The sequence below is a fragment of the Leucoraja erinacea genome, chromosome 33 (genome assembly GCF_028641065.1).
Source record: "Leucoraja erinacea ecotype New England chromosome 33, Leri_hhj_1, whole genome shotgun sequence".
Classification (NCBI taxonomy): domain Eukaryota; kingdom Metazoa; phylum Chordata; class Chondrichthyes; order Rajiformes; family Rajidae; genus Leucoraja; species Leucoraja erinaceus.
In genome coordinates this window covers 10,110,179-10,130,702 of record NC_073409.1, presented here as the reverse complement: position 1 = coordinate 10,130,702, position 20,524 = coordinate 10,110,179, and the positions used below count along the sequence as shown (strand labels likewise).

At 40.6% G+C, this 20,524-nt stretch overlaps 2 protein-coding genes across 4 annotated transcripts; one reads left to right on the top strand and one right to left on the bottom strand.

The window, feature by feature from the left end:
- Window positions 1-998: 998 nt before the first annotated feature.
- LOC129712655 (uncharacterized) lies at window positions 999-3,375 on the top strand. The gene has a single exon (XM_055661260.1). The coding sequence runs from the start codon at window positions 1,139-1,141 to the stop codon at window positions 2,105-2,107; it is 969 nt and encodes a 322-aa protein (XP_055517235.1). The 5' UTR covers window positions 999-1,138; the 3' UTR covers window positions 2,108-3,375.
- dnaaf4 (dynein axonemal assembly factor 4) lies at window positions 3,371-17,562 on the bottom strand. Of its 3 annotated transcripts, none has more exons than XM_055661258.1 (9): window positions 17,385-17,562; window positions 14,940-15,087; window positions 14,184-14,317; window positions 12,873-13,125; window positions 10,407-10,549; window positions 8,733-8,842; window positions 7,613-7,766; window positions 6,105-6,210; window positions 3,371-5,661 (listed from the first exon to the last, which is right to left on the bottom strand). In XM_055661258.1, exons 1-9 carry the CDS (start codon window positions 17,505-17,507, stop codon window positions 5,552-5,554), a joined length of 1,281 nt encoding a protein of 426 aa, XP_055517233.1. In that variant the 5' UTR covers window positions 17,508-17,562; the 3' UTR covers window positions 3,371-5,551. The 3 variants fall into 3 exon arrangements, 2 of the variants coding, with proteins under 2 accessions (XP_055517233.1, XP_055517234.1); XM_055661259.1 differs by lacking the exon at window positions 17,385-17,562 and adding an exon at window positions 15,669-17,082; XR_008726104.1 differs by having other exon boundaries at window positions 5,641-5,661; window positions 6,947-7,766.
- Between the last annotated feature and the right edge of the window lie 2,962 nt (window positions 17,563-20,524).

Genomic DNA, 20,524 nt, shown 5'->3' with positions numbered 1-20,524 from the left:
GGGGCCGCCGCGTCACCGGACTGCGCCGCCCAGAATGCAGCGCGCGGCGCGTCCGCGGCGTAACACGTCGCCTTCGAACAACCCAATCCGGCGTGGTTACCAAGGCAACGATGCCACAACAAAGCAGGGGGGGGAGGGCGAGTGGGGGACAGAGCGCGGGGCAGAGAGTGGGACCGAGAGCGCGGGGGCAGAGAGTGGGACAGGGAGTGGGACAGGGAGTGGGACAGAGAGTGGGACAGAGCGGGGCAGAGAGCGGGGCAGAGAGTGGGACAGAGCGGGGCAGAGAGCGGGACAGAGAGTGGGACAGAGAGTGGGACAGAGCGGGGCAGAGAGTGGGACAGAGAGTGGGACAGAGAGTGGGAGAGAGCGGGGCAGAGAGTGGGACAGAGAGTGGGACAGAGAGTGGGACAGAGTGGGACAGAGAGTGGGACAGAGAGTGGGACAGAGAGTGGGACAGGGAGTGGGACAGGGAGTGGGACAGAGAGTGGGACAGAGAGCGGGACAGGGAGTGGGACAGAGCGGGACAGAGAGTGGGACAGAGAGTGGGACAGAGAGTGGGAGAGAGAGTGGGACAGGGAGTGGGACAGAGAGTGGGGCAGAGAGTGGGACAGAGAGGGGGACACAGAGGGGGGCAGAGAGTGGGACAGGGAGTGGGACAGAGCGGGACAGAGCGTGGGACCGAGAGTGGGACAGAGAGTGGGACCGAGAGTGGGACAGAGAGTGGGACAGGGAGTGGGACAGAGCGGGACAGAGCGTGGGACCGAGAGTGGGACAGAGAGTGGGACCAGAGAGTGGGGGAGCGGGGCAGAGAGTGGGGACAGAGCGGGGCAGAGAGTGGGACAGAGAGTGGGACAGAGAGTGGGACAGAGAGTGGGACAGGGAGTGGGACAGGAGTGGGACAGAGAGTGGGACAGGGAGTGGGACCGAGAGTGGGACCGAGAGTGGGACAGAGAGCGGGACAGAGAGTGGGACCGAGCGGGGCAGAGTGGGAGCTTAGAACGGAGCAAGTGGGGCAATTAGGGACAGAGGTGCCGGAGTGAGGAGCCATTACTCGGCGAGGGAACCCACTGGCCCGCCTGTGGTCGGCAGGGCGCCGGAGAAAGCCCTCGGTAAGAGAAGAGGATCGCACCGCATCACCATGGCTGACTGTCACGTCCCATCGCCTGCTCGAAGGGTCCAGTTCAAAGAACCAGAATGTGACGACTTCACCTTCAAGCAGCCCTTTGTTCCACAGCCGGAATCTAATGAGCCGCCGAAGGATCTCAATTCATCTCCGACTCGTACGGCCCTGCTTAAGGACAGCGAGTTCGACTGTCTCAACCAGTTCGTCGCTTCAAAGCCCGATTCTGATGCTGTGACTTGTGATGGTCAAAACCCGCTACCCATCCCAAATAATGAATCTGAAGAGTGCGAAGCGAACAATCGACCCGTTGCTCCAAAGGCGGACTTCGATTACTCCGCGTATGATGATCCCTGTGCGCCAAACACTGGAATGGATGGATTTAGAACCTCAGTCTGCGACGACTTCAGCACACCTATCGCTCCAGCTGTTGGTGGCATTAAGGACTCCATCTGTGACAACTACTGTTTCACTCCAGGGGAGCCTTTGGGAGATACGTTGCGTGATGATTTCAACCCTTCCACTTCTTTAATAGTTCCATTGGATTCCATATGTCACGACGTAAAACCAGGCCTTGATTGCAAAGACGCAAGTGCTGATCTCACGCAATCCTATGCTCCACATGTTGAGGATACAAAGGAAACGAGATGCGACGATCCTATTCCCGTCCGCCCTCCAACGACAAAGGATAAAAATAAGCTGTGGATTCCCTGTGCGAACCCTGGAAACCCTGTCTTTTCCTGCATGGAAAAGATCCCAACGTCGCCACAATCCCCGGCTCCATTCGTGAAACCCCAGAATCCGCTGTTCAGAACAACCTCTGCCGATTATGGATCCAATGAACCGACTTGTGACATTGCACCCTCTGTCTACAAACCGCTGTCGCAGTCGTTCTCGCAGGCGCTCCAAGCCGGTGGGATGTATCGTAACGGCTCCCTGAACACTACGTCGGATAAGAAGAGAATTCACGATTTACTCGCGCTTTGACTTTCTGCCCCCGTACATTTCTGTATTAGTTACTATAGTAAGACAGTGAAGACAAATGTTCCCTTTTTCTTTCAGTGGCAGATTTTGGAAGAGAATGGTATATAACCAGATGGAATTTGAGACTTTTGGTGTGCGCGTGTGTGTGTGTGTGTAAAACAAAAACAATTTGATCGTTTGTATATTTAAAAATAATTTTCTGTGGTAATATGCCCGTCTATAATAGTTTTTATTTCAGACCTTTACTGTGACTTTTTTTCCATTTGCATTCATTTAGCATTTTACATTTGCAGATAAACGAATCGAATCATGGAAAATTAAAAACCCGAGGCTATTCAGCGCGTCTTTTTCATCAGTACATCCTTTAGTCTCTTGCCTTGAGATCAGGTTCTCCTGGCACATGTCCAAGGACATTTAAATACGATAAAAGTTGCTATCGTTTCCGGTAGTGAGTTCCAGATCATGGTCAAACTTTAATGGTAAAGTATTTATCACTACCCTCTTGTCCTAGTACCAATGAATACTTCCTGGTCGTTTTTTTTTTTTTGCCCTTCCACGTGTTCTCAGAGGGGCTACAGTTGGACATCTTTCTTGCAAACAGTCGTCAGGGGGACATGGCTACAAATCTGGTCTCTTACATCTGACAGGAGAAGCAGAGCCAACTGTGCTGACTGTCATTTATTGCTCTTCTGCCTTTTCCAGCCATTTGTTTAGTGTTTGATTTCTAATTCCATCTATCATTCACACTGCAAAATTGCAACAAAACAAACGGGAAAGCTTTATAGCAGTTCCCAATTCTCTTGGCGTGGATTCCAGTGATTTCAAAGTTAGACATAAATTGCCATAGTGATTTTGAGTGAATCACTATGTCAATTTGATTTAGACAGCTGCACATTTTGGCCAGGCATTCTCCAAAGATTTGAAACTTTTAATCCTGAAGAAGGGCCTCTGCAGTTACATGCTGAACCTTTTCTGAGGTAAAAACAAGTGAAAATGTCCAGTTTGGATTAAGGAACATGGCAGCCTCTGGCTTCAGATTAGTGCCAATCGCATGAGTGCAATGCACCTCAACCTACCGAGAAATAAAGAACTTTGCCTTCCCAACAAAAGGAGCTTCATCACCGAGTCCAAGCACTAACTCTTTATAACTCTTGTATTCTTTTGTCTATGAGGTCATTCTCTAATTCCAGATAATCGTGTTTACAGTTTATCCCCATGGTCACTCCAGTTTTATGCTATCAGATATGTCTCCCTGCCCCCCCCCCCCCCCCCCCCCCCCCCCCAACTTAACAAACTTCTTTTGTCTCCTTACCAGTTCTGATGAAGTGTCTCTGACATGAAACCTAGCTCTTGTTTCTTTTCCCACTGATGCAATCTAAGCTGCCAAGTATTTACAGCATTTTATGACTTAAGAACCAACTCTTTGATGTTATTGTAAGGGCTCCAATAACTTTTTTGGAGCAATGTATTTTTTGTTGCCTTATATTTCTCAGTTTAAAAGGAGATTAACTAAAACAATATATTCAAAAATGCCTGCTGCAAAGGAAAGGTTGGCTTCCATTAACATTGTCTGACAGGAGGTACTGAAAGTGCAATTCTTACATAATAGTTTATTGTAATATTACCAAATCATGATTTTTTTTTGGTTCAGTTCAATATAAAATTATATTTATCAATAAAATACTTCAGGTTATATCTTGGATATACTTTTGAAAAATGCAGGGCGATTATGGCATTTTGACTATTAATAGATTATTTTAAAATAAAGCCTGAACACCTTAAATCCACCAAAAGTTATATTGTCTGCATTGGTGTTGGTCTAACCTTTAATTTACGTCTTCAGCTATTTGTCCACAATGCTTTTATTGCTTATCGAATACTTCTATCGTGTCGAAAACATAGCTGACAGTTGAGTTAATTTCAGTCTTCTATCCTTGTCTTTTAACACTGTTTTACTATTTATATTCATTCATATATTACAGGATTCTCCTTTCAAACAAAATAAATATTTAATTGATTTAACATTTTGTGTTTAAAAAGACTACTAAAAGAACATGACAATATATTATAGACAGTATCTTTCTCCGTTTACCCATTCCAAAGTATACCGAGTGGGTGTTTTCAGAAAGACTTTGCAACATCTTTCAAGACTTTATAACATTTATTTATTTTAAAATATAATATACGACTTAAATATAGTTTGCATTTAGTTGAATTATTCAAATTTACTAAATGCGCCATTGTTGCATTATTCATCTATTTCAATTTCTCGGGTGGTAAAATATCAAATTATAGGGTATTCCAAAACTTTATGAACATTTATTGTTGTTTGGCAAATATCAGAAGCATCTTAGACTGCTCACAAAAATGAACAGGAAACATTAAAGATTTGACTCTTAGGGTAAAATAGCCACAGCACAAAAACAGGCCCTTTGGCCCATTGAGTCTGTGCCAACCACCAAGCACCCAATTCTACTAATCCTAGTGTATTTAATTCTCTACAAAATCCAATCAGCCCTCTCTACCCTCGGATTCTACTCAATAGAATTCTACTTATTACACTTATACTGCACAATAGGTGCAAGAAGGAACTGCAGATGCTGGTTTACACTGCAGACGGACACAAAATGCTGGAGTAACTCCGCAGGTCGGACTGCATCTCGGGAGAAAAGGAATAGGTGACGTTTCGGGTCAAGACTCTTCATCAGGATCTGAAGAAGGATCTTGACCCAATACACCAGCTATTCCTTTTCTCCAGAGATGCTGCCTGACCTGTTGAGTTACTCCTGCATTTTTTGTCTAAACAATATTGATAATTTACAGCAACCAACTAACCAACCAACTTGTACGTTTTTGAGAGATGGAAGGAAAATGGAACACTGAGAGAAACCAGGAAGTCAAAGGGGGAACGTGCAACCTCCTCACAGACAGGTCATGGTTGAACCCATGTCTTATTTGGTCCCAAAAAGTGCTGAACTAGTTTCTGTAGTAAGTTTCTTGTGCAACATATTGACCGAGAAAACAAATAATTCCTCCTCTGTGTATTGGAAGAGTGACAAATAAGGTCCCCTTTAGGTGCATGAAAATCTGAGATCTGGAAAGTGTAACAAAATGTGTGATTATTCTTAAAAACTTGTTTTTTGGTGGCAACATGGTAACCGGCAATCTTACTTAGATAAAGGAATAGAAATACAGCTCCTTCACTCTACCTAGTCAATGCTCAGCTCGCAAATGAATGTTCCTGAATCCAAAATAGCATTCAACTTTACTTCATGCAAGTAGAATAGCACCAATATTGAATGCTGACCATCTTATTTAAACATTATTGTCTGAGAAAGTCAAAAGATGCTGTCATGAATTACAAATCTTTGTAAGTCTTAACAAAAATGAAAAAGATAGAAATATGATAGTTAACTATATTAATCCGAGGCATTTTTCATATTGCCTTCACGGTTCAGGAGGATTTCCTTGAATCACTCGACGTATCTTCTCTGCATCCGCTCGTATTGTAGTGTTGCTTGGCTTAATCTTGAGAGCTGCTTCATAATCTTGAAGACCTGTCAAAGTACAAATTAAAGCATCAGCTGAAAAATAAAAATAATGTATATACCAAGACTTCAAGAACCGTCGACCTTGAATCACTAGAATAGACTCGCTTACAAAACCAATTATTGATAATGAGGGAGCTTCAGTCATCTTGGGCAAGGAAAAGGGAAAAAATAATCTGGGTTACATTTCTAGTTCAACAAGCAGCCCCAGATAGATGCGTTCCATTGTCACTCAGCAATGACATTAAACCTTGGTTATATCACATCTATCATCCTCACAGACATTAGTCCTCACAAGTTACAACACTACTTTATAAAAGGAAAGGTAAAGAGGAAAAATTATTGAAAAACTGATCACTAATGCAAGTAAATGTCTACGGTAGTATCCAATATTTCTAACTAAATATGTCAACACAAATTTAATACACTTAAATTAAAAAAGATCCTCTTACCCTCCACATACAATTCCAACTCACAAAATGCTGTCCCTCTTCTAACATGGGCCTTCAATCTGCTATCAGCATTGTCTGGAACTGCAGGAGTTAATAAATCAAGTGCCTATGAGAAAGAAAAAACTATTCAAAATTTAAACTGGAGCTAAGAAATAGATGGCTTTTAAAGTTTCAAAAATTTATTTTCTAATTTTTTAAGTCTTGAGAGAAGAATGGTAGAGTTTAAATAATTGCTTTGTCCAAGACTTCAAGAAATTGCAGTATAGTCAATGCAGCCCAGTCCATCATGCAAACCAGCCTGCCCCTGTTGACTTAATCGCCACTTCACATGCTGCCTTGGGAATGTAGCCAACATAATCAAGGACCATTCAGTGTCCGGTCATTCCATCTTCTCCCCTCACCCATCAGGCATTGCATACAAAAGCTTGAAAGCACATATTACCAGATTCAAGAACAGCGTCTTCCCCACTATTATTAGACGCTTAAACGGACCTCGTATCTGCTAGGGATGAATTCCCAATCTTCCAAACTATCACACTGTGGCCCCTGCACTTAAAAAAAATAAATATGCACGTTCTTTGTATATTCTGCACTGTTTATTTTCTCTTTTACACTTCATGTACTCGTGCCTGGATAGCATGCAAAATAAAGTTATTCAATATATATCACACGTGTGGCAATAATAATGAACCAATAAATACATTTATGATTTCATCACCTTTAAGATATACAACAACGACCAGCATTATCTTTTGGAGGATATTTCTGTACAGAATAACTCAAACATAGCAGTTGTTTTTACTTGCAGCAATGTAGCATTGTAAATAATCTAGTTGTCATACCATGTGTAGGAGCAGAGAGTATTGCATCACTTCAAAGATAAATCCCATTACCATGTAGCATTCAACATTGCCAGCCTCAGCACACATGGGTAGTTAGAAGGATTCTGAATATTTTGTGGAACCCAGATAAGTATTTTTGCCCCATTTGGTCAGCAAGAAATCACAGTAAAAGATGTTTTTGAATTTACTTTCTCAGGCCTCTTATGAGCAGCAATTCTTCCTCTCTGACCTGACAAATATTTTGTTACTGTTCCCACACTCAGGCTGCTGGTTAAAATAGCAAATCTGGCCCCGTTGACATAATTGGAACTTAATCTGCAAATTTTAAAGAGGACCTGACCACTTTTGCCTGGAAGCCATTATTACTTACAATGTAGTGAGCTGCATAATGAGAAGTAAAGGAATGAATAGGTTATCTACAGGCTATCCTCTATGAGAAATAAATATAATTCACAAACACACAAAAGGGAAAATAAATGAGCAGAAAAGCATAAAAAGCATAACAAATTTACTGTCTTATTTTGTTGAATAATGCAGGAACGTTGGGTTTTTGTGATCAATCCAAAATCGAAAACTCAGTTGACAGAGCAGGATTCTAAATTTAAATAGAAACTGAATCATGATTAATCTTTGCTATTTTTCTGAATCTGATTTGCAAGAACTAACCTTGGAACAGTCTTCAAGGGCTTTGTGTAAATTTCTTAGCTTAAGGTGGGTTGCAGCCCGATTTAGATACAAAGCTGGAAGTTTGTTGTTCAATCTTATTCCCAAATTATAAGCATTTATAGCTGCGAGATAATCTCCTGAAGCAAACAGCTTGCTGAAAAAGGAAGACAATGTTTGAGCAATCATGATAAGCTGATCTATAGTTCATTGCAGAACAGTTAATCAGATCTTCATAGATCAGAAAAAGGAAACCAACTATAAATTAAGTGATATTTCACTAGTTAATAGCAAACTACAATCCCCGTGTCCCCAAGTGTCTTTTTGACTGTACACATATAATAGCCAGATCATCATTCTTGTAAAGGATTGGCACCATCACAGAACATACAATAGTACTCTTCAGCCCACCATGCCTGTACAAACCAGATGCTAATCTAAACTAATCACATCTGTCTGCACATGCTCTGCATCCCTCTATTCCCTGGCTGTTCAAGTGTCTGTCTAAAGGCCTCCTAAACATTACTATCATATCTATTTCTACCACCTATCCTGACTGCAGTGTCCAGGCACCATCACCCTTTGTGTAAAGTATTTGCCTAGTAAATTGCATTTAAACTTTCCCCCTCTCAGTTTATACCTGTGGCCAAGTATTACTCTATCTATGTCTCAACTTTTCTGTAGATCACAAATAATACCTGTGGAAATGATAGAATTTAATCATGAGTGATTTTAATCAAGCAGACAGAAAAAATAACAGTGGAAAATCTGGAAAGTGGTGTATATTTATATTTCAATATAGTCTATCAGTGGTACTGTTGCCTAAGGTGGAAGGTTATGGGCCCAGCATATCTTCATATGATCTTCAGGCATGCAGTTTGGGCAAGATTTGCTGTATAGTGATTAAAAGAAGAAACTCTGGATAATTTTCCCTTTTGCAATCCAAAGTTATAACAACTCTTTTTTGACTCCCCATAGGTCAGCTTGGGTAAGAGCAGGTAGCTTTATCAGCAAAGTCTGGGATTTTTTTCTGGGACATCCAAGACTTATTTAACTCACTTTGATACACCTGGCCAGGTATTGTAGGTATGAGGACATAAGTAAAAATGTTTTCATAACTTACTTCCCTTTGTCCTTCAGCCATTCTGGATTTTTTTCTTCCTCTTTTAAATCTTTAAGGTCAGGGGCATCTGCATTATTGGCTCGCCTAGCTTCTGCTTGTTTTCTTAGCCACTGTAAATAGAAAAAGAAAAATAGTTCATGACCAATGGATCTTAACTGCCATGGATCATTCAGATTATTAATTAAATATAATCATGAATTCACAGCATACACAATCAGGCCCTTCAGCACGCCATGTCCATGTTGTCCATCAAGTTCTCATCTATACTAGTCCCATGTATCACCATTTGGTCTGTCGCCTTTCATGCTCTGGCAATTAAACTGTTCATTCAAATATATCTTAAATGTTCTGAGAGTATCTGTCTCCACTGTCCCCACTGGCAGTGCACTCTAGATTATTATCACCCACTGGGTGAAAGAAGTTCCTTCTCCAATCTCCTCAAATCACCGTAATGGGGAAAGGTTTCCTCGTACCTATCCTACCTATACTTCCATAACTTTGTATACATTTACATGGTTTCCCATCACGCTCTGCTCCAGCAAAATAAAACCAGCCCATACAGTCTTGGCTCATACCTAAAATGCTTCACCCCAGGCAACATTCTTGTAAAGTAAGGAACTCCACATGCTGGTTTATACCGAATATAGACACAAATGCTGGAGTAACTACAGCATTTTGTGACTAACATTCTTGTGAATCTCCTCTGCACTTACTCCATTGATGTCAAGTCCTTCCTATGGTGTGACAACAAAAACTGCACTTAGTGCTCGAGCTGTAGCCTAACTATTGTTTTCAAAAGTTATACCATAACCTACCTGCCCTTAAATTATATGCTACAGCCAATGAAAGCAAATATTCCAAGCAACCTCTTCACCACTTTATCTACTTGTGCTGCTGCCTTCAGAGATCCTTGAACTTGCCTAGAAAGCCTCCCCGTTCATTATTCCACCACAAGCGCCTGCTATGCTTTGAGGAGGCACCTTATTAGTCCTTGCAAGCTGCAGACACCTCTCATTTAATCTTCCATTGCACTGCCCATTCTACCAACTGATCAATTACATCCTGTAGCCTATGACTATTTGCCTCATTGTCAACGACACTGCCAATTTTCATATAATCTGCAAATTTAATAATCAGAACACTAACATTCAAAACCAAATTATTGAGAAGATTATTTGCAACGGTGAGATGTGAAATAGATGAAAGAAACATTTGTGTGCAAGTTTAATTATAGCACTCCTGCATATCTTCCCAGGGCCACAACATACCAGCACCAGCAAAGGCCCAGAACAGTCTCTCTTCTTGTGCTGTGGATGGGAAATTGCATGTGGATTCAAAAAGAGGGACAAAAAAGGTAACCAAACTGTAAAATAATCAGTTACACACATTGTTCAATCTCGATTCATACTCTGAAATGCTACATTTTCTTTTACTTACTTCCCTTTTTGAAAATGACAGATTTTTATAGAAATTAACAGAAAATAGTAAGCTCCATTTATTCCATTTTATTTGAACAGTCATCTGAAAATCAATACCTTAATCAAATATATCAGTTTCCAAATGGACATGATTAACTATGTACAAACAAATGTTTCAAAACCTGTGGATTAATAACACAAGTTTTCCTGAAATCAACTTCTATATGTGTTTGAAGCATTTTCACAGAATCCTTACCTCCTCTTCCTCAGCAATGAGGGATTCTCGCAGCGCAGTCGGAAAAACCCGTGGTGTGAAATGTATTTGTATAGTGCCCGATGAACGTGGACATGGTATGATTTTTTCCTTCGTGTTTTCAGTAAATATATCGCCAGCATTGCCTGCAATGAAATCCTGATTAGAAGTTTATCATCGAATACCATCCTGCAAATTTGACCTTTTTAAAAAAAAAAAATCATGCGATCTATAAAAAAAACAAAGGGCAACATATTTCCATTTGGTATAGATATTTCAAGAAATAATCTCTTTCATCTGCTTAAGATTTAAATATCAAGCAATAGGATCTGCTTATACTATGTATAAAACTAGAGCTACTTTTACAGCCCTATTTAACCTTTGCTGATAATGTGTTCTTGACATTCAAACTCAGTTAAACATTGACCACATCCAAGAAGCTGATAAATCCTAATTAGACGAAGAGAGCCAAATTGGAAGAGAGCCAAATTGCTAGATCTAGGCAGCACTCTCTACCTACTGGATTGCCTGAAAAATTGACAAATATAGGACTTCTGGCACCAGAACTCTTAATGAAACATTCGCTGACAACACAAATATTTATGCTGCTCATTTAGCAAGCAGCTTTATCCGACATGCCATGAATATTGGACAACTTGAAAGGAATCAACCAGAGCAACAATGGGTGGCAGTGACCAGGATAGCACTTGAGCAGGAGACAACAATGATCAGAATAAGCATGCAAAACTCCAATAGCACCACCATTTATAAAGTGGTGACAAATTCAATGCCAGTACATGTCCCAAGGGCACTAAACACAAGAAGCTCAGTCAAAAAGGTAGCGTTAAAGGTGTGTCATAAAGAAGGAAAGGAAGGCAGAAAGATTTGTGGCAGGGGGGGAACTCCAGAGTTTAGAAGCTGGCAAACTGCCAGGGATGGGATAATTCAAGAGACCAGATATGTAAGACTGCAGAGGTCTCAGAGAGTTTTAGGACTAGAGATCAGGAGTAAAAATAAGTGAAACCTCGGAAACATTTCAAAACCTGTACAAGAATTTTAAAGATTTAGGTGTTACTTTGGTTTTCAGTGGTTTCAACATAATTGTACCAATAAACTATTATCAGCTACCTTATTTAACCAAGGTTAGATAAGGCAGAACTAAAACAGCATGCTAGGACAACTTAGCAGGTCCAGCGGCATCTATGAAAGACAAAGGTATATGTCGTCATTTTTGGATTAAGTCCCTGTATCGGAACTAAGAGGGAACACGAAAATTTGTTGGTACAAAGGGAGAGGTGATAGATGGAGCCAAGTGAGGAGGGGATAATGGGAAGATGGAACTGGGGGGGATGGGATGGGATGGGGGGGTGGGGGGCTTGGTCTTGCAGGAAGAAATAAATTGGAACAAGGCAAACTACAACATTGTTATGCAGGTAGACACAAAATGCTGGAGTAACTCAGCTGGTCAGGCAACATCTCAGGAGAGAAGGAATGGGTGACGTTTCGGGTCGTGACCCTTCTTCAGACTATGCAGGAGTTAGGGAGCATACACTGGGCGCAGTTATTATTGGGCAAGTCCACATTTGGCACGTGGAAGTCATTTAAAGGCCAGTTCATTGACATTCAGAACAAACATGTTTCAGTAAGGAGGAGGGAAAAGGATGGCAAAGTAAGGAAACCTTGGATAACCAAAGAAAAAGGAAGCACTTGAAAGGAAGAGGATGGAATCAGATAGGACCTTTGAGGAATGTAAAGAAAGGAGGAAATAACTTAAGCGGCTGATTTGAAGGGCCAAAAGGGGCCATGAATTAGCTTTGGCAAGTCTGATTAAAGAAAATCACAAAGCTCTTTGGATCTATTTCAGGCACAAGAGGGTAATCGGGGGGAAGGTAGGAATGCTCAAGTATAAAAGAAGGAATTTGTGCTTAGAGTCTGTGGATGTAGATGGGGGGGGGGGGAGAGGGGGAAGAGGGGAGTTGGGGAAGCAGGAGGGGGGGGAGGGGGGGGGGGTGGGGAGAGCCCCTGCTTCGGATGTTCAGATCGTTACCCCCTTGCCCTACTCCCCCCCTTTACTCCTATTTCTTCTCAGCTAATAACCATTGTCCTACACATGGCACTTTCTTGTGTAATGCAACATCTATCCGTTTACATTCTCTATTTACAACATCCAGGGGCCTGAAATTATTTTCACTTGAAGGAACTTTTTACTTGTAAACCTCACAATGATGTAAACCTTTTACTTGTAAATCTCCTCGTGATGTAGACTTCCTAACACTGGGGAAACTAAATGTGGATTAGATCACTTTACTGCTCATAGGGAACATCTTTTATTAGTGGTTTTGAGAAAAGAAAAAAACATTTTAAATTATTTTTATTGATTCTCTGTGGAAGAGGCAAACTCAACAGCCAGCAATCTGGTTAAGAACTTAGATTGCCTCTGTATTTATCATTGATATGAAATAGGCTTACCTCCTTTGAGAGAGTGCTTGTGTGGTGCTTGAGAGGCAGAATTTTGTACTTTATTTTCGCTTTTCTTCTTCTTTTGTTCTGCCTCAGCTATTTGCCTTGCAATCCTTATTTCCTCCTTTCTCTTTAGTTCCACTTTTCTCTTTAGTTCCTCTTCTTCACACTTCTGAAGTTTCCACTTTTCTAATTCTTCAGTGGCTTTTCTTTGCTCTTGTCTTTTCAATTCTTCAATCTGTTCTCTATTCTTGTCCTCTATCTGTAACGTTTTAGCACAAATGCATAATTCTTAACGCAATTTTATATAGGCATCCAATCACAATTTTCTATGTTTTGCAACCATCCCATGGACTTAAAATGCACATTCAAAGTTAAAATTGAGTTTCATCTGACAACAAATAACATTTCTTTAATTTTGAAATAAAGTTTAGATGCATCTAGCATCTAGATCAGTTTATTGTCACAGACACCAATTAAGGTACAGTGAAATTCGAACAAGAGCCTTTTTCATCTGCATGCACCACAAGAAGCCCACAGCCACAATATATTATTGCTGACTTTTGTGGATGCAGATCAATTGTGTGGAGACATGGTAGAAAGACTGGCTGGACTGGGAACAATAAATAGCTGCATTTTTCTCCTTTATAAAGTGATCAGAGTTTTCAGTTTTGATCAATTTAAACACAGGGAAATGCAGCAATTAAAACAGTAAGTGCAATAAAATCAGAAAATGCTGGAAACAATCAGACAACTGTGAGCAAAGTTTTGATAGAATCTGGAAATCCAGCTGCCTGTCATTTGCTTCCAGTTACGTTTTGATTAGGTAGTCATTTTTCTAACAATACCATCAACAAAACCGGACAAAAAGTGTCGTTGTCACAATTGCATCATAGTTTCATTTACCTTCTTTTAAGTCATTTTATTGTGCTGTTTGAACTGGCATCTTCCACAGCTGAACCAGGTTAGTAGCATTGGTACCACTTTAAACTACAATTTTTTTAATTTTATATTTTCTTAACCTACTGTTATATGACAAGGTATATGACAAGGTATAACTAGAACAGAAAATGTGTGAAATTTTTAGGTGGCAGAATGGATTTGTTTTTCTCAGCTTTCTATATTACAGATCTACTTTGTGGCCAACCATCTTGAGTAGTACACTTAAAGCGTTACTATTTGTGTTTGCTAAATTTCATGTTTTATTTGAATTTTATTGAAACGAGTAGTTCGTACAAATTTATTGACTGACCTCTTGTGCATCAATGTACCTGTCGATAATGGGGAAAAAAAAATATTCGACATGTTCAACAATATCACCTTCATCATCTTTTCCAATGAGTACTTCTCATTTTCTCGCTTTTTAACTGCTTTTTCTTTTACAGCGTCTTGTGCCTTCTCTTGAGCAGAAAGAATGGCTCGCTCCCGCTTTTCTCGCAACTTTTCCTTATCAACTATCAAAGCAAAGTCAAAATGATTCACAGTTACCAGGGTTTAATAATCAACACAGCTTTTGTGTTTCACACAAATTTATTTTCATCTGAAGTCTACATGCTACTTGGATTAGAGGGTATTAGAGGCTGCAGCAAGTAATATTTATTATCGGCATATGACAATAAAACACTCTTGACTCTTGGCTATAAGGTACAAAGAGAGGTTGGACAAACTTGGAGCATTGGAGGCTGAGAGGAGGCCAGATAGAGTATATAACATCATGAGAGGTATAGATAGATTACACAGTTAAAATCTTGCTTCAAAGACTAGAGGGCATAGGTGAAAGGGGGAAAGTTTAAAGATATGTGGGGCAAGTTTTGTTTCACACAGATAGGGAGAGGTGGTCGTCTGTAATGTGCTGCCAGGCGCGGTGGTGGAGGCAGACATGATAGTGGTGTTTAAGAGACTTTTAGATAGGCACATGGCTAAGCAGGGAATGGAGGGATATGGATCATGTACAGGCAGAGGAGGTTAATTTAAACTGGCATCATTTTGGACACGGTCATTGTGAGGCAAAGGCCTTCCCATGTTGTACTGTTTTATTTTTTATGTACAAAGAAAAATAGTTAATACTCCCCTCACCTTCAACTGTTGTAAGTTGTTCCCACATTGTAGATTCTTTTTTGTACAAGGTGAAAATGACAACACCATTGCCAACTTTAGCTGAGCTTTTTGATTCATCAATAGAAGCAAATAACAGCACTTCAAAGAGAAATGGAGGGAAGTTCACCTTTTGAAATAATTTTTAAAAAATCACTACCTGCAGGCACATACAGATGTCCAATGAACAAATGAACATTGTAAATCAAATCTCTAATTTTTGTCAAAATCAATGAACAAATTTCTGAAACGATTTGCAGGTGTAAATACCAAATCTCTCAAATATTTTGTCAAAATCTGCAAAAAAAATCTTTTTTTTATTTTATTTTTTTAAATATTTTATTAGAAGTAAGCACAGTCATATGGCACCAAAGTGCCTAATATATATTTTCATAATACATTTTATGTACAACTTCTTTTTTTTTTTTTGTTACAACATAGTGTTTGAAGAAAGAAAACGAGTCTGAAAACGAAAATAGTTTGCGTCCAGTGTGATAATATTACCATGTGGAGACCAACTCGTTATGAATTGGTCTGATTTATCCATTAGGAGGAATCGCATTTCCTCAAGTGACTTCCAAATATCCACTGGCCTGAACATTCAAAATGATTTATATTAACCACAGTGCAAGGACATGGGCTGAGAATTTTTTTGCTGTTCAAGTTCTTTGTACAACTCCACAAAGTAGTGCCGTGTGATTGAAAAGTTACCTTAATCCAGAACTGAGCAGTTTTATAAACATGCCAGGGTATTTTAGTACCCACTAAAAGAAAAATTGACATCTGATTTTTTTTTCACGAGATTTCCGTTTATCCTAGCACGTTTTTCACCATAGAATTCCACAGATGGCATCAACAATAGAGCAGTATGAAAAATGTCTCTATCGCCTGTGAAATGTTCAAACTCACTGGTTCTTATTTACTCACAGAACATGGTTTTAAAACCTCATTCCCTGAGAATGTGCCATCTAGAGGTCAAAACTCAAAACTGCACTCTTTCACATCACTTGAGATTTTAGGTTTTGGTTTATTGTCATGTAAACCAAGGTACAGTAAAATGCTTTATTTTACAAGCTATCTAATCAAATCAGATAAATAAATACATAAATACAATCGAGTCAAACTCAAGTATAATAGGTGGAATAAAGGGGATGATACACAGTGCAGAATGTAGTTCTCAGAACGTAGCAAACCAGTACCATAGACAATGTCTGCAACGGGTTGGAGGTGAATTGGACAATAGCCTAGCTGATGGGGGCCATTTAGAAGCCTGATAAAAGAGTGGAAGAAACTACTCGCGAGTCTGGTAGTTCCCACTTTCAAGACTGGGGAGGGGGGAAAGAGGCATTTTTGTCAGTGTGATGGAATGGGCTACATCTTCAACTTTCTACAATTTCTTATGGTCTTGGGCAGAGCCGTTTATGGTGCATCCGTAGAAGTTTGTAAGGATCACATGATATGTGTGGTGTCCAGACATGGGAAATCTATAACTTCCGGCAATCCTCCACCATTATCTCACGTGCATACCTTGACGCTCTACATTTCTTTATGAAAGAGGTAATTTTGCTAATCAAGTCCACACAGGCTCACAGACCAATCACATTGTACTGTTACTTTTCCTTGAAATTTTCCTCCATATATTCTGATCAACTCTCCCCATATTCTACCACTCGCTTACACATTAGGAGCAATCTACAGTGACCAATTAATCTACCAAACATCTTTTGAGGAAACTGGAGCACCTGGAGGCAACCCACGTGGTCACAGGATGAATACGAAAACTCTATACAGACAGCACTGGGGTTAGAATTGCACAAAGAATGCTGCTGCTGTGAGGCATCAGCCCACTTAACTGCCATTGTGTTGCCCAACCTCTTTGCCTGTGAGGATGAGTGAATCTCACATTATCCTCAAGACCATTCCAGGCTACTGCTGCTGATAGTCATACACCACAAAAATAGGCCCTTCAGCCTAACTCATGCATGCTCATGCAAATACCTCATCTAAGCTAGTCTCGTTTGCCCATGTATGGCCCATATCCTCTAACAAACTAATCTAAATCATTGAGAATATTCAAGACGGATATTAATGGAATGTGGCATGATTTAATATATGTCAGTGGTATGTGGGGATATATAGTGCAAGACTGAATGTATAAATATAAATATATATTTATGGTAAAAGAGGTAAAAGATCAGCCTTTGAGTATACTGAATGTCCAAACTCTGCCCTCGTTCAGCTCCCTCCCCCTCCTCCTCGTTGATCTGTCCCCCTTGTTCCCTTCGCCTCCCTCTCTCCAAATCATTGTCTCCTTCCTTCCTCTCCCCCTCTCCATCCTCCTCAAGACGCCCCTCCAACCCCCTCCCCCTCCCCCTCCCTGCAACCCTATCTGCCGCCGGCAGTTTCCTTCAGTGTGCCTCCCCTCACCTTTAAATAATCTTCCGCACAGAAGATGTCCGCTTTCCCGGCAACGACGCCCTTCAGCGGCACGGTGATAAAGACCTGGGACTCCGCCTGCTCCCAGGTGTAATCCTTGACCAGCACCGGCATTTTACCCGTGGCCGCCCGCCCGTTGCTAGGATGCGGCTTCGGTTGCTAGGGACCAGCACGTCCGGTTGTTGCTTGAATTGTACTTCCGGGACAAGTTTGCTGTTGCTGGAGTGATGGAGAGAGTTTACTGTGGACCCTCATCACTGACTCAGACAAGGCAAGGGGGTGTATTATAGCACGTTATTGAAGAGAGAGACAATTAATCACATGTTTTTAAATGTACGATACGATACTATAGAACTTTATTTATCCCAGGATGGAAATTGATCTGCCAACAGTCATGAAAATACAAGAAGATACATCACATAAAATTAAAGTGACGAGTGGAAAAGATTGGGGATGTACAAATATTTTGGGAGGGGAAAGAGGGGAAGGGGCGTCAGTCTACCCCAGGACAGAAGAGGGAGGATTTTGATAGCCACTGTGAAGAAGGATCTCCTGTGGCGTTCTGTACTGCATCTTGGTGGAATCAGTCTGTTGCTCAAGGTACTCCTCGGATTGTGACTAGTGTATCATGGAGGGGGTGAGCTGTATTGTACAAGATGCTCCGCAGTTTGAGGAGCATCCTCCCCTCCAAGAGCACCTCCCATGAATCCAACTCCACCCCCTGGACGAAGCCAGCCTTCCTGATGAGTTTGTTAATCCTGTTGGTGTCCGCGGCTTTCGCTCTGCTGCCCCAGCACACAACAGCGAAGAAGATGGCTACCACCGATTTGTAGAACATCTACAGCATCTTGCTGCAGACTTTGAAGGAGCGGAGCCTTCTCAAAAAGTACAACCGGCTCTGTCCATTCTTGTACAGGCCTCAGGGTTCCTGGACCAGTCCAGTTTACTGTCCAGGTACACTCCAAGGTATTTGTACTCCTTGGTAAAATTCACACCCACACCATTGATGGAGGCAGGGGACAGGGGTGTTCCTCTCCTCCTAAAGTCCACCAATAATTCCTTATTCTTGTCGGTGTTGAGCTGCAGGTGATTCAGCCCACACCACTCAACAAAGTCTGAAGAAGGGTTTTGGCCCAAATCGTTGCCTATTTCCTTCGCTCCATAGATGCTGCTGCACCCGCTGAGTTTCTCCAGATTTTTTGTGTACCCACTCAACAAAGTTGTTGACTCCACCTCTGTATTCAGCAGGCAGCTAAATTTACAGGTAACAATGACTCTAGAAACAGCAATGTTATACAGGAGTAGGGTAGATCAGGTAGCCAGGGTAAAAGTAGGAGCATTAGGGACAACAGGGGTAATCTGTGTGTGAAACCAGAAGGTGTAGGCAAGATCTGAAATGAATAATGTTCACAAAAGAAATTAACTTTGTAGCTGTAGAATTCAGTGAAAGGGTAGGTTAAATTGTGGCACAAGTCTCCACAAATAAAAATGATTTACTCAATGCTTTAATGCGCTATATGGTGGATAAATCTCCAGGGCTAGATGGGATATATCCCTGGCTGCAATGGGAGCCAGGTAAAGAGAGCGGTGCAGTTTAGGGGCAGTAGTAGTTCAAATAGGAAATCAGTGAGTTATATGAAGTTATGAGTGATATAGATAGGGTAGACTTTCATTTCTTTCATTTCACTGCACATCTCGTATGTGTATGTGACAAATAAACTTGACTTGACTTGACTTGACTGCAGACAAAGCAAATCATGGCTTTGAATTAGTGTTCAAGTCATGTTGAGTTTATTGTCAAATGTACAGTACGGTGAGGTACAGGTACATTGAAAATCATGCTTGTAGTGAAATCACAAGTATAGACTCAAATTAAACACACAGAAACATTAATTATACACAAAGTACACAAAACATTCGACAAGAGAGTAAAAAGGAAAAAGACTGCAAAACAACAACACGTTGATGCAAAACGCAATTATAATATCTTTCACAGATTAATCCCAATGACAAGGAGTTAAGGTTGTTAGTAGCATGCTTGCCTCAGTAAAAAGTTATGGGTCGAATTCCACTGCGGGGACATTGCATTGGTAAAATTTACTCTAAAACCCTTTTGGTCCACATAGTAAAAACAAAATGCTCAAGCCCTACTGCTGTACCCTTTCTCTGTTCATAGTGTCAATACAGTATTTGCACTCAATATCAAGGTCTGTAACATACAAATGCAGCACGAGCATTGTTTCCTAGCTGGAACTGAGGACCGGCAGAGTTATCCACTTGGTCGCATCTATTGTATGCTTATCACAGTGCAAACAGGATGCAGTAAAGTTCAAGCTCTTCAGTAAGGAAATTTACAGAATGATTACATTGTGGTGATTGAATTGTAAAGATAATTACCATCTGCAACATAAATTATACTGTAATATAAAATTTAAAAAAAAGAAAATTTAACATATCTTCAGAAATAAGTGGTGAAAAATAACTTATTTTACTCATCTCAAAATTAATTATCTGGTTGTTTTACAGATAATCACAATATACTAACAACAGCTTGATTAAAGGTAGATAAAAAATGCTGGAGAAACTCAGCGGGTGAGGCAGCATCTATGTAGCGAAGGAATAGGTGACGTTTCGGTTCGAGACCCTCCTTCAGACAGCTTGATTAAATGTCAACATTTCTCATTACCTGTAATCTACATTTTTCCATTTGTTATACTCATCACTTTCAAACCAATTACACCAGAGACCATAGATGTATCATTCATAGTATTTTACTAATCTATCACAGGCAGGCAGGCATCAACACAAAGCCCGAGATTTTGTCCATATTAAATCTAGTTTAAAATTAAACTAACTAACATGCAAAACTAACTGACACACAAACAGTAATTAAGCCTTGCAGAGTTCTTTTTGTGCAATGTGCTTGCCCGGTGCCAATCTGCCCACAGTCTGTCCTCATTAACCTGATAGTGTAATACAGTACAGTTTGTATTTTCTTATTTCTAGCAGCAAATATTATCCATACATAAATCATAGTATCCAACATCTTTTGTTTGTTAGTTACTTGGCAAGACGTATGTAGTTGGTCTCCTCCTGTCAAACAAAAACATCACTGTTTTACACACCTGTAG